Source organism: Paramisgurnus dabryanus, chromosome 15 (genome assembly GCF_030506205.2).
Source record: "Paramisgurnus dabryanus chromosome 15, PD_genome_1.1, whole genome shotgun sequence".
Classification (NCBI taxonomy): Eukaryota; Metazoa; Chordata; class Actinopteri; order Cypriniformes; family Cobitidae; genus Paramisgurnus; species Paramisgurnus dabryanus.
In genome coordinates this window covers 33,434,116-33,448,074 of record NC_133351.1, presented here as the reverse complement: position 1 = coordinate 33,448,074, position 13,959 = coordinate 33,434,116, and the positions used below count along the sequence as shown (strand labels likewise).

Below are 13,959 nucleotides of genomic sequence, written 5' to 3'. Positions count from 1 at the left end.
GTAGTCCAAACCGGCCGTTCGCTGTAGGCTTTGAAAAGGAATTCTATTGAAGAAAATATATTGCCTGGCAGTGAACTTTTATCTTTATCATTTTACAGGTATTATTTATGTTATTATAGCAACATTACACACTAACTAGGGTTTAAAAAATGACCTTTATATCAGACAAAGATAAAAACAAAACTAATAAAATTTCATTCACTTTAAACATCAGATGAAGTGTTTACTATTTCCATCACATGTTTTGTGGTTCAAGCCAATAAAAATGCTGATAAACCAATCAAAAAATAAGGCACACTGAAAAATCAGGTCTGAAGGGGTTAATGAAGAAATTTGATGCCAAATCAAAAACTCTTCTAAAAAAAAGGTAAGATATTATGATGATTTTTTTTTAATTATAAAATTTTAGTATTTTTTGTTACCTGTGCAGTATACTTGTGAATATATTGTGTTCATAAATCTTCCAAATGCAATTCATCTTTGTGTTTCCGGTTTAAATTTAAGCCCCATCAAAACTTTCACCTGCCCCCTCAGTCATTTTTGCTTCATACTGAACATCACAGCGGCGTCTCATTGACATTTAAACCACTTCCCCTGCCTTCAGATTCTCAGCAGAAGAGCTTTAAGTTGCTCACAGGAGAGTAACGGGTTCATTTCGACATCATTATACTGGAATTATCTTAATGGAGATATTTGAAAGCATGATTCTTCACCCATGTCTGTGTGTCTTCCTTACTTTATATGCAGGTACATTTTATTGCCAACATAATACAGTTTATTGCATTGTTTAGTTATCTAAATATTGTGTTGGTGACACAGTAGTTTTTCACCTACTGTAGTGCATTGTGCAGTAATTGAAAACGTGACTGTGGTTTCGTGTCTTTTAATCAGTGTCCCAATCCAGCATGCAAAAAATTCAGCATCACATCTACAAAACAGTGTTGGTGGGGGACACAGTCACACTTTCCTGCAATACAACTCTACAAAGAGATGATATCACATGGAAAATGAATAGCATCAATATTTTTAGTTACGACTCATTCAGTAATAGAAGTATGACAAACTTCAACTCAAACAGGATGTATATTGATCCAGCAATTCCAACGGAGCTAAAAATAAATAAAATACAAACATCTGATGCTGCAAACTATTCCTGTTACAGTTCTTCAACACCAATAAAATGGATATTAACAGTAACAGGTTATTACATCATTTCTGTATTTTTATCATTTTGTAGGTTGGCTTACTGATAATAATATAGGTTTGTTTCACTTTTGTCTCACAGAAAGCACATCCTTACAGTTATTTGAACCACCACTGCTTTACATTATCGGCTCATGTGCTGGAGGCTGTCTGATCATCGGTCTGATCATTGCTCTGATCGTCTGTATTCACAGGTGAGACATGATCAATACATGAGACACAGATGAGAGTGCTCTTTAGTGATGTTTACTGATTCTAGTTTTTTTTTGTTATGATTTAACAGTAACTATATCACAATCCAGGACTTCTTGAACTTTCTAGCCATAAATCACATACTGTAGTTTTATTTTCACGCTTAGGCTAACAACTGATTCTTTACAAAAATGACAAACTATACTGAAAGCAGTGCACACAAAATATTCCTGTGCTTGAGACACAGTGAGTAAGGAATAATTGATGACCAGCTGTTGAATTATTAGAAAATAATGTTCACCCAATACAGCACGACGCTATATATATATTTAAATAGATGACTTGGACTTAACATTATAGAAAAGCAGCCAATAATAGCCCAGATTAAATGTGAACTGCTTAATATTTTTATAATTCATCCTAAAGTGCAACTTCAAAAAGCTTCTTGATAAAATGACACGAGTATAGTTTTGCAATTTCTAGGCAAAGTGTGAATGCACCTTTGGATGGTTTTAGTCATAACATAATTCACACAGTTACATTTGTGTAATGCTTTAGTTTGTAATATAAAGAACGAGTGAGTGTTTCAAAACGTTTGACCGGTAGTTTATGTCATATGAGTTTCATATCATTAAACTTCAATTTATATATTATTTGTATATTTTTATATACAAATCCTCAGTAGTATAAGTCTGCAGTAGTGCACTGTTCCTTGCAGCCTTGCAAATTTGTTGTATTTTTCAAATATATCATTTACAATTTAGTCCAAATACAGTAGGATAAACAATTATGATTTTGCCATAATCGTGCAGCCCTGCCATAAGACATTTAAATATTATTCAAGTAAACTTATTTAAAAACTACTGAAAGGGAACAAATGTGTTTTCCCCTATACATGTATTTCTATTTCTAAAAAAAAGTGGGTCTTAAAATTACCTGTTGGGTTGATAAAGTTTGGAAACCCCTGATATACAATACACAAGCAAGAATTATAAAGTATGCATTGGAAACAAATGTAAAAAAATCTGTAGGCCTATCTTAATTTTTAAGTACTTAGATCATGTCTATTGCCAAATAATGTAGGCTAAGCTAACTTAGTTAACAATTTTGTTGGTTGCAATGCAATTTCCCATTGCCAACCAAGTAAGTTGCTAACGATGCTTTTGGGAAACGCACTCCAGATGAGTTTTGCATCAATAGATTTTTGTTGCTCTTGCAATAAATGATGAATAATGATTATTCATAGACGATTCATTGTCTATGAATAGTCATAGAGGCCGTTCGTATCAAGACGCACTCAAGTTTATTTTAAGACGCGCGGCAAGCGCACTCAAATATAGATGCGTCTGAGACAAAGCTCATGTTCACAGGTGAGCGCTTTGAAAAGCAGAAGAAAGCAGCACGTCCTGCATTTTCCATACGTTATAGATGTTAATAAACCTTAATAATGCAAGATTTCTTCCATTAAGTGCTCGGGACTCGGGATACAATCAACTTGGGCTTAAACGGCGGGGACATCTCTCACCCGCACATAAGCAAATGGGGCTGCAGTGAGCAACCTTCAACCCGGTAGCATGATAACATCGGCCCTTGTGGCCAAAAAAAAAAACTGACCGGCCCACCGGGAATCTTCCCAGTCCAGCCTATGGCCAATCCGGGCCTGGTGTGCTAGTATATGTTTATCACATTTGTTTGCTGTGCTAATGTATAAGACATGAAATGAATGTGATGAGTAGACAGGTGCAAAACTGAGCATCTCACTTTTATTAGTTTTGTTTTTATTTATCTTTAAACAAAACATGTGTGTGTGTGTTGTATTGACAGGAGAAGGACAAACAACAGAGATGAAGGTGACAGGGTAAGTTTTTTAAATTTTTGCACAGCTTTAAAATGATTTTATAATAAAAAAAAAATCCATAGAAAAGTTTTACCAATTTATGGTTTGATTTATTATCTTATATTAGTCACAGGCACCAGTCAGAAAACAGTCAACCAAGAAAACCTCTCACTGTATGGCAGTGGTTGAAGATGATGATCAGTGTGATAATGGCATATATGAAAATTACCAAAATATGTTGTAGTCAAGCTTTGATTAAATGTAAAGTAATTGGAAATTAATGCATACACGGTGAGTACAGAGGCCAAACCGTCTGACATGTTTTGTTTTAAATATATATATATATATATATATAAATGAGTTTATCTTTATTTAACCTTTATAAGATTCTGTAAACACTTGAATATTTCACAACAGGCAATAAATAGTCACTTTTCTTGTACATTAGTCTTGCTCTTATTAACCTGTTAGATGGACTCCTTTATTACAGAGTGTCTTAATGCAGTGTCTGACAAGTGGGCTGCGTTCCACTCCAGTTTTAGACACGCACTTGCGAACCATAAAACAGAACAATAAACACCATAGGGTTTTCACACTTGAAATAGTTAACCCTGGATTATTCTAAACTCCAGGTTAACAGAATCCTGGCTTAACTGTTTCACACTGTTCGTACTTAACCAGGAGTAAAGAGATATCCCTGGGTATTCATAATCACAGCCCGTGACTTTAACATAATAGGGAGTTTAAACCCGGAAGGCAAAAATATCACAATAAAGCTAAAAATTAACTAGTTTTCTCCTAATATTAAAATTAACAGATACTAACATTGTCTTCTGTGATGTGCAACAAAACTAACTTTGTTAACATCTAAAAAAAGTGTTGGTTAGTGTTTCATGACGCTTTAAACACCTACTGTATGCTAGTAAAAGCCTCATGTAATGGAGATCAAAGGAAATGTGTGAAAACATCATTCACATTAAATATTACTTTACATTAACATAATACTGGGTTGTTTTCTACTCATGGTCGGGTTAACTGTCACTAAGGGCAAGCACATGCAACCCAAAATATAAATGCAATGCGTTAATTGCTACCAAAATACAAGGTTGTGAAAAGATGTAAAAACATCTCGGGTTTAGTGTTTGCTGGCCATCTTGAGGTTTAACATGCACCAAAACACTTAGCCGTATTAAATGTGGTTATGGTTATTTTGTCAGAAGTGTCAGAAGATACATTGTCACCTGATAAATGGCTGCATTACTACGGTAAAAATTTGATTTGAGTTTGCTTGGGTCCCCCCAAATTTTTTAAGCACCAGCTGCCACTGGAATCGATCAGACAAAAACGGTGAAGTTGTTGATGTGGTATGATAATTACTCTTAACGTTTTCTTGCATTTATCTGTTTTGTTTTAAAAGGGATCAATTTATAACGCCATATTATTATTATTATAATCATTTACGGATTTATTACCAACGTTTGACTTTCCATGGGCGATTTTAGTCCGTTAAAAAAATATTTGGGGGTTTATATGTTATATGTAATGTTGCTTGTATATGGTTAATCAATTTAAATTTAATGTAAGAATGTTATTGTTAGTTTTCAATGTTTTATGCACATGTAGCCTACTGTAAGTTATATGTAATATGAAGTTGTATTTTTTTTATTGAAATTGAAAGTTAAACTGTTTGTTTGTATCCATATAGCATGCCAGTCTACTGAGGTAAATGAGATCAAGTTTTTATCATTTTAATGTCTCCCTTTATTTTCTAATGATTACGTACAGAGACAGTATTTAGGAATCTTGCTTCTTGACATCTCATGAAGATTTGGTTTATTTTTTAATGAAATATGTTCAAGAAGCTTTATGTAACACTATGATATGTTGTATTTCACCTGAAATATATTGGGGTTATTTTGTACTTACATGAATTCGTTTTAAATGTTTACAAAATGTTATTTGGTCAATAAATAAAGCAATTAATGCAATCCTGGGTTTGACTATTTTTTATTCAACCATCTCTGAATAAGTAATATAATTTTTTTACTAATAGCTAATCATTATTAATAATAATTTAGTAGATCTGTTGCTTACTACCAATAGAGTTAATGTTACTCAATTTTTCAATTAGTTATGAGAAATTTTAGGTAGACCTTACCTATTTTTGTCATAAATGTTAAATTTAGGCACTCTTTACTCTTCTGTAACACGTGGATTTGTACAAAGCTCATCGTTCTGAGAAAACATGGCGTGATCGGATTGGCCAGCTATCTAGTGCGTTGTGACTGGCCGAATACCTCAATTTTGTAAACGGAAATGTGACACTCCTTACCATGTTTGAAAGATGGAGCTCCAAAAGCAGGAAATAATATTGTCTTTACTACCTTATCAAAACGAGCCTGAATCTGACCCAGAAAAAGCAGATGACCAAGTTGATTGATCAACTTTACCACCGCAAAGTGAGCAAAACGTAACAGATCGGTAAGATAAGGATACTAAAGCATAAAACCATGTCTCCATTTGTGATTGTAGAAACGACAAACAACAGCAGCTACAACCACAATCTGAAACAAGTTTCATGTTTGGGTAGAAGCGCACAGCCCCGTCCATCCCGTGCCAGTTTCTGCATTCAGAGGTTCTAGCAGTTTAGTCAAAAATTCATGTTTATTGCCCTGCTCAGGGGGAGGCTTATACAGCGACAGTATTTACTACCCTGGTAAAAGACAAATGCACTTATTAACCACATTGGGAAACTGTGAGCCAACATAGTGTTGCTTTAAGATCTTGTGATCAAGAGATTTTGTGATCTAGTGTAAAAAAATCTATCAATTTTTTGTTTATATTATTTAGGACTACCTTTTAAAACATTATGTGACTTTGTGTGAAATTTAATCTAATGATGAGGTCTGAAGCATCAAAGTTTGTTTTCACTCATTGATTTTAATCTTTAGTATGATTTTACTCAGTCAGTATTAAAGATATCAAGGTTATATTTGCACAGAATGTTCTTTACATTATGTTAAATGATTTTATAGAAAACAATAAATCACTAAGAATGACTTTATCTGGGCTTTGAGTCACATCAACAGTGCTTTGCTTAGAGTTAAGTGGCTATGCACTGTGGTTAGGTTTCTGTGTTAAAGGGCTCTTAGTTATGGCAGGAAATGTGTGGCTTATGAGGCTTGCTACACAAACAATTGTAAAGTCTGACCTTGAAATAAAATGTGTGAATTTTATTCAAAATGTACAGAATGTGTGGCATACATTTATGCTAACATAGAGTGGCGGGCTGCTTTGTGTCTAACCATCTTGAGATGTGAACAACATGTACAATTATAACGTAGGCTATACACTACCGGTCAAAAGTTTTTAAACACTCACTCACTTTATTTTTTTTTTCCCATTAGAATAATTAGAAACATATACAAAAGATGGCATAGTTGTGGGAATTATGTTGTGACTAAAAGCATAAAAAAATTAATCAAAATGGTTATATTTTATCATCTGAAGTGCAGTCACCATTTGCCTTCAAACTTTCAAATTGTAAAACAAACTGTGAAGTTTCACACTGAGCTCAGTGATTTTCAATAGTATCTAACTGACACTAAGCCACCTCCCCTTATTTCTATATATACATTTTCACCACAAGAGCTTTACAGTAAATGCAGATATTATGCTTTCATTTAGTGCAGGGGTGGGGAACCCTGGTCCTGGAGGGCCATTGTCCTGCAGAGTTTAGTTCTTAAACACACCTAAAAAAATCAAATTTAAGTCTTCAGGATTACTTGGAAATGAAATTCAGGTGTGTTTGATTAGGGTTGGAACTAAACTCTGCAGGACAGTGGCCCTCCAGGACCCAGGGTTCCCCACTCCTGATTTAGTGTGTTACAGCGGGGAAAACAAGTATTTGACACATCAGCATTTTATTTATTATGACTCAACTTAAAGGTATTGCGGAGGATTTTCTTTTTCCGGGTGGATCATAAAGAGAGTGGAGAAGGCGGTTCTTTTCTAAAATCCGAGAAAATCCTCCGCTACACCTTTAAATGTTCTTATTTCTTTGTATGAATTCAATATTTGGCTTGATGGCTACATCTGGTTGAAATTTTGTTTCAATAGCCCACTTAGAAATCCCCTTACTGATAAAAATGCCGATGTGTAAATAGCTCATTGTACATGTAAGCCATCTGCACGGTTAGGAAGTCCACACTAATGTGAGTTATATGCTGAGTCCCAATTCGCATACTATCTGTCCTAAATAGTATTCGAAACTAGAATTAGTACGTCCCAAATCGTAGTATGTTGAAATGAGTATCCCAAAGATACCCGGATGGTCTACTGTTTCCAGTTAGAATTCGAAGTGCAGATCAATGCACACTCTAACGGCTAATATTGCCCACAACCCATTGCGTGCGGAAGGGAGGAGCTTAACCACACTGACCCTCTTGCTTATTTGTAGTAATACTGTGGCTGTAGAAATGTTAACTTTATTATTCCAGCGAAAGAAACATGGTTCATACACTTTTACTGTAGTAAAAGCATGGAGTTATATGTAGTATAAAATACGTTAAACAATAGTTATACTATAAACTTTTTAATATTTGGACTTTAAAATAAGTAGCTTTTGTTACACACATTGCACATGAACGTCAGAACCAGCCGCCTCACAAACGACCTGCGTTTTGGTTCTAATGACGCTCTGCTTCACTCCTCAACTTGGTAGAACACATTGTAAAATGTATTGTGAAAAAAAACCGATGAGAAATAAAGATGGGAATAGTAAATAAAATTATATTTGACATGAGTTACAAGAATGAATGAAATATTGTTAACAGTCGTGGTGTGCATAACTAGGCAACCACGTTTTCGTTCACGTTGCATGACGTCATCGAAGTACGTCCCAGAACGTGCATACTCTTTTGCTACACACTCAAAAGTATGTACATTTTCCTCACAAAAACAGTACATACTTTTAGGTCGTAGTATAAGTAGGCGAATTGGGACTCAGCAATAGTCTCTAACAGACTGTTGTCCTGTAGGTATATTGGCTATTTACGTCCCTTTATTCACCTTATTCCACCACGCCCCTTTTCAATTCTTCGCTCTTCCGCATTTTGTCAACCAACTTCCGCTGCTAATATGGCACAGTGCATTCGGTAGCTAGTTTGGTGGTTAGAAGATTGTTTGTAGTTCACTATAACTTTAGCAAAATTACAAATATCGCACCTGCTGTAAATGTTTTAAATTAGGAGCACGGAGAAAACTTCCTAGACGCTCGGATAGTCTTACAATGTCCCATCAATCGTCTCGTGGTTAGACGATATGAAGCAGCTGCGGCAAGTAACCTATGGGACATATTTCATTACCTCGTCCTGTCAGAAGGAGCAGCATTGAAAATTATTAAAGTACTTATGCCTACCAATATTTACACAGTGATTTTGTCTTTTTTAAAGCAAATGTGCACCTTAGCCAGTCCAATAGACCCCTTCACGGTTCACGTCACAGGCGGTTCCCACTGCGCATGTCGGGGTCAGAAAAGTAATTACAGCAGATTGAGTTGCGTGTTATTCGGTATCGTAAAAATGCCTACTTACGTCGTGGGCTCTGAAAATCGCGCCAGGTCTTCCGTTAAGTTTTCGCCATTCATGCAGAATCTCAAAAACAAAAAAATACAACATCTGCGGCTGCAAGCTATTAACGTGCAGACTGGAACAATACAAATATCAAAGAGGCTTGTGATTGTAGTGCTCACTTCATTTGAGGTAAGTCATCATTTTTCATCCCTGTTAGATTCAATTTTAAAGTCTCGATTGTATGAACAGTTTGACCCCATGCTGCACGCGCACCCGATAGTCATTCAATGTTTACAAACCTTGAAGGGGTCTATAACTATTTCGTTTTTATGTGGTAAAGTACCATGATAGAATTCATTTGCAAACTTGCCAACACTTATTCCTTCAAATCAGGAGACTTAAATCCTTTTAAGTGGAATCTGCAAAGCTCACATATGGTTTTAGAAATTCATCACAGATAATTTCTGATCACACTGTAAAGGTTTATATAACTGCATGACAGGTAACATCTGATCACATAGTAAAGGTTTAATATAACTGCACAATATCTGATCACATTGTAAAGGTTTAATATAAATGCATGACAGGTAACATCTGATCACATAGTAAAGATTTAATATAAATGCACAACATCTGATCACATTGTAAAGGTTTAATATAACTGCATGGCAGGTAATATCTGATCACATTGTAAATGTTTAATATCACTGTATGACATCTGATCACATATGAAGGTTTAATGTAACTTTACAACAGGTAAAATCAGGTCACATTGTAAAGGTTTATAAAAATAATTATGGACTAAGAAACTTTTCAGCAAGACCACCCTGCAAGGAATTAAGACGCAGCTTTATCAGAGTCATCAGGAGCTGATCCCAAGTGTTTATCTGGAAGCTGTTGGTGTATGTACTGGTGATGTGCTTCGCGACTGTGTAATGCATGCAATATCAACCCTGTGTAAAGCTGACAAAGATGGTTGTTTCTCAGCAGAGATATGTACATTTGTGCCAGCTCAACACATGAAGCAGAAGCATTGAAGCAGTTTCTCGGACAGGGTTTACATGACTAGGCCTTAATTATATTAGGACATTTTTGTTTTTACAAACAAACCACATCTTGTGACAAAACAATGGCACTCATATATGTTGAGGTATGTCAGTACAAGGCGTTTATTATCGTAGCTCAAAAAGCATTTAGCCTGGGACCAGCATAAGCCCTGTCCGGGAAACCGCAAGGTTGTTTTCCCATATCACAGTGGTTCTTAACGTTATTCCTCAAGGCCCACTGCTTTGCACATTTTGTATGTCTCTTTTATCTGACAGACTCAGTTCAGTTCATGGAGATCTCTTCTAATGAGCTGATGATTTGAATCAGGTGTGTTAAATAAGGGAGACATACAAACTGTGCAGTGGGCCTCGAGGAATAATGTTAAGAACCACTGCCATATCTGATGTAGGTTGCTTCAGGTTGAGTTGTGATTTTAAAGTGTAGTTGTGTTCAGAGACGGATGGATCCTCCCATTGTGTTTCTGCATCACAGTTTAGGAACACGTTGATTGTATATCATCCTTACAGTTAGGGATGGGCGATATGGCCTAAAACAGGGGTTTTCAAACTTTTTGTGTGTGTGGACCACTATTTGTAATCAAGAATTTTCGCGGACCACCTCATAATACTCATTATAAAATATGTCTACACAAAGTCCTGAATTAATCTGCACATCTAAATTGTCTTACTAGCACTAAAACTATAACTTGTCATCACATCAGTACAACAGGTTTCTTAAAAGAAAGTTTACTGCACAAAACAGCTGCCACATATTCATACAGCAATCCATTTTGTAGGCACTGAACTTGAATGTCACGGCCGAGCGCCACTGGCCTATTTTAGTAATCACACAATAACTTGACAATTTAATTAAAAATTTATATCAAAATTCTTATATCAATATTATTTATATACATATTCTCAGTGTTGGGAAAGTTCACTTTCTACATGAACTACTTCAGTTCACAGTTTACAAATTTTAAAATGAAGTAGTTCAGTTCATATTTCAAAATTTTGAACTAGTTCACAGTTCCAAAAATTAACTAATTTATAGTTCTTTTTTCCCATATTATAAAAAAAAAGATTGCCATTATAGCCCATAAAGAACCACAGACAACAATTATTTCATCAGTTTTAACACTGAAGCTAAATGCGTCAGATTTCATCTTAATATCCAACTTTAAATCCTTATCCAACCAGGGTTTACATAAGCATTGACTGTCTTTTAATTTTTGTATTTGCTTGCAAATACCTTAAGAAGGCTAGTCGGGTGGGGGTCGCAACCCGGGCGAGAAGCGCTGCTGCGAGGCATTGCGTGTATGACAACTCTCAGGTATCGCACACCGCACGTGCACGTTAAATAGCGTGAGCTAGTCAGAGTATATTTCAAGATCCGGAATATGCGTTAGCAGCCTATGTTAATCGTTAACAATTTAAGACAAATATGATGTTATTTAATGTTAAACTATTTGAGTGGCGCGGCAGGAATATCAACTGTGTTGTTTTGATTACGCATGCAGCGTGACTGGTGAACACTGACTGGTGGCGGTGTTGCCAGATTGGGTGTTTTTTCCGCTACACATTAAGGCCTGTTTACAGTGTGTTTTAGTCGGGTTTTCGCCTGGAAGAATATAGAAATCTGGCACCCTATTGAACGACGTTAAACTGAAAGAGCGTGCAGTTCACAGGCACCATAATCAACGAGTTCACAGTAACATTCATCAGGCAGTAATACAGTACGTTCAAATCACGTTCAATTTTTGTTCAATGAACTCGTTCAAGCACAACACAGCATATTCTCAAAATATACATATTCTTATTTTGCCTTTACACGGACCACCTGCAGTACCCTCACGGACCACTAGTGGTCCGCGGACCACAGTTTGGGAATGGCCGGCCTAAAATCCATATTGCGTTATACATTGCAGCCTCTTGCGATAGCGATATGTATTGCGATATAATAATTTCAATAGACTAATTTCAGAACAGGTTATATAGACCCTTAGAAAAGCCAAACTGCTAAAAAAGTAAGTAAAAGTAAACCGTTATGGCCAGATTAGTCTTGTTACCTCTCGTAGCTGGAACTTTTGCCTGACACACTCTACAGCAGGGGTGTCCAGACTTCTTTGTTTGGTGATCTACTTTTAAAATGATAAAGCCGACAAGATCTATCTGCTAAAAAACACAGTTAATTATTTTTATAACACTAAACACTTTAAATGCTTGTAAGGACTATACTGCATATATACTGCATGTTTCACAATTACTAGACCATAATGCCAATTTCCCGCATGCAGCAGCAGTTAACTTGTGTGCGATCTACCAGCATTGCCGTATTGGACACCCTTGCTCTACAGAGTATATTTTCCTGCTGCTTGTTGGACGGCTTAAATCCAAATAATGTTGCATCTGTCTTTTTCACGAGTTCCTCTGTTTCGATGACGCTTTCATCCATGTTTTTTCGGCTGCAGCTCGTGGCTCTAAAGTTCGCGGGTAGATTGTGTCATCAACACGCATTATCGCGATAGTGCAATAGATTTAAAATCTCTATCGTATGCCAATTTTCTATCGTTTATATTGCATATTGTTTATATTGCCCATCCCTACTCACAGTTGTCCATTGCATCACTAAACATCAATGCATCTGTGAAAATAATATAACCATAAACATTTTTATGTTAGTATTTAAAAGAAACTTGCATCATGAGAATTAATAATGACATCCATACTTAAACAGAACAGTGTGTGAGAGAGAGAGGCATTAAAAAGAGACAGTAACATCATACACACAACCTCTAAGTTCAGTGTTGAATAATATGTCGTTTAATATGTCATTATCAACAATATCTGAATGAGAAATAAACTGACCTTCTTATGGAGCTAGAAGAGTCTCAATAAAGATAAATGCACACACTACATTCAAATATGCACAAACAGGATTCATAAATACACACGCAGGATACACAAATGCGCACAAAATTCACAAATGCACAACCAATTCAGAAATGCAAACAACATTTACAAATGCACTCAAGATTCACAAATGCACAGGACAAGATTCAGAAATGTATTTCTGATGCACACACAAATTTATCTTGATTTACAAACTGTTTTGGTCTGTGAACTTTACTGCATTTCTGTGTGAATTTTGAGACTCCCCTGACTTGGCTCGACACACAAATGCCTTTTTTTAAACAGGGAATGATCTGCAACCAATCAGATATCTCCCTTGTTATAGCCAATCACAAGAAAGCACCTCACGTGGGGGATTGTTTACTTATAAGCCAATCATATGACCTTTAAGCTGGTTTGCCAACCGCCAATAAAACCGGAAAAGAAGAAGTAGTTTACACAGCGTGATATGCACGTGGTGCGGGCGCGAGCTAAAGTTAGCGCGGTGAAGTTCTGCCTGTCAGTTGGTTGGTTGAGAATAATTGCAGATTATTCACATTGATATTGTAATCACGATTATCTGTATTTGGTGTCCAAACATAGGTCCGAAACGCACAAAAATAAGCACAAATGGATAGTTGTAATTGAGGCTTTTGGCGATTATAACAAGGAGATAACTAGCTAAACACTTTAAGTTCTACATACCGCTCCCCTGTGGTTGCCAGAAGCCATGTTGAGGTCTCAACCAACCAACTGACAGACAGAACTCCACCGCGCTAACGTTAGCTCGCGCCCGCACCACGTGCATATCACGCTGTGTAAACTACTTCTTCTTTTCCGGTTTTATTGGCGGTTGGCAAACCAGCTTAAAGGTCATGTGATTGGCTTATAAGTAAACAATCCCCCACGTGAGGTGCTTTCTTGTGATTGGCTATAACAAGGGAGATATCTGATTGGTTGCAGATCATTCCCTGTTTAAAAAAAGGCATTTGTGTGTCGAGCCAAGTCAGGGGAGTCTCAAAATTCACACAGAAATGCAGTAAAGTTCACAGACCAAAACAGTTTGTAAATCAAGATATATTTGTGTGTGCATCAGAAATACATTTCTGAATCTTGTCCTGTGCATTTGTGAATCTTGAGTGCATTTGTAAATGTTGTTTGCATTTCTGAATTGGTTGAGTATTTATGAATTTTGTGTCCGTTTCTGAATTTTGTG

General features: G+C 36.1%; 1 protein-coding gene across 2 annotated transcripts; it reads left to right on the top strand.

Annotated features, from left to right (window-relative positions):
* The first annotated feature begins 550 nt into the window (after positions 1 to 550).
* On the top strand, positions 551 to 5,189 carry LOC135782869 (uncharacterized). 2 transcript variants are annotated; one of them, XM_065293362.1, is made up of 5 exons: positions 551 to 717; positions 892 to 1,200; positions 1,286 to 1,397; positions 3,220 to 3,253; positions 3,360 to 5,189. In XM_065293362.1, exons 1-5 carry the CDS (start codon positions 684 to 686, stop codon positions 3,474 to 3,476), a joined length of 606 nt encoding a protein of 201 aa, XP_065149434.1. In that variant the 5' UTR covers positions 551 to 683; the 3' UTR covers positions 3,477 to 5,189. The 2 variants fall into 2 exon arrangements, with proteins under 2 accessions (XP_065149434.1, XP_065149433.1); XM_065293361.1 differs by having other exon boundaries at positions 551 to 747.
* Positions 5,190 to 13,959: the final 8,770 nt, after the last annotated feature.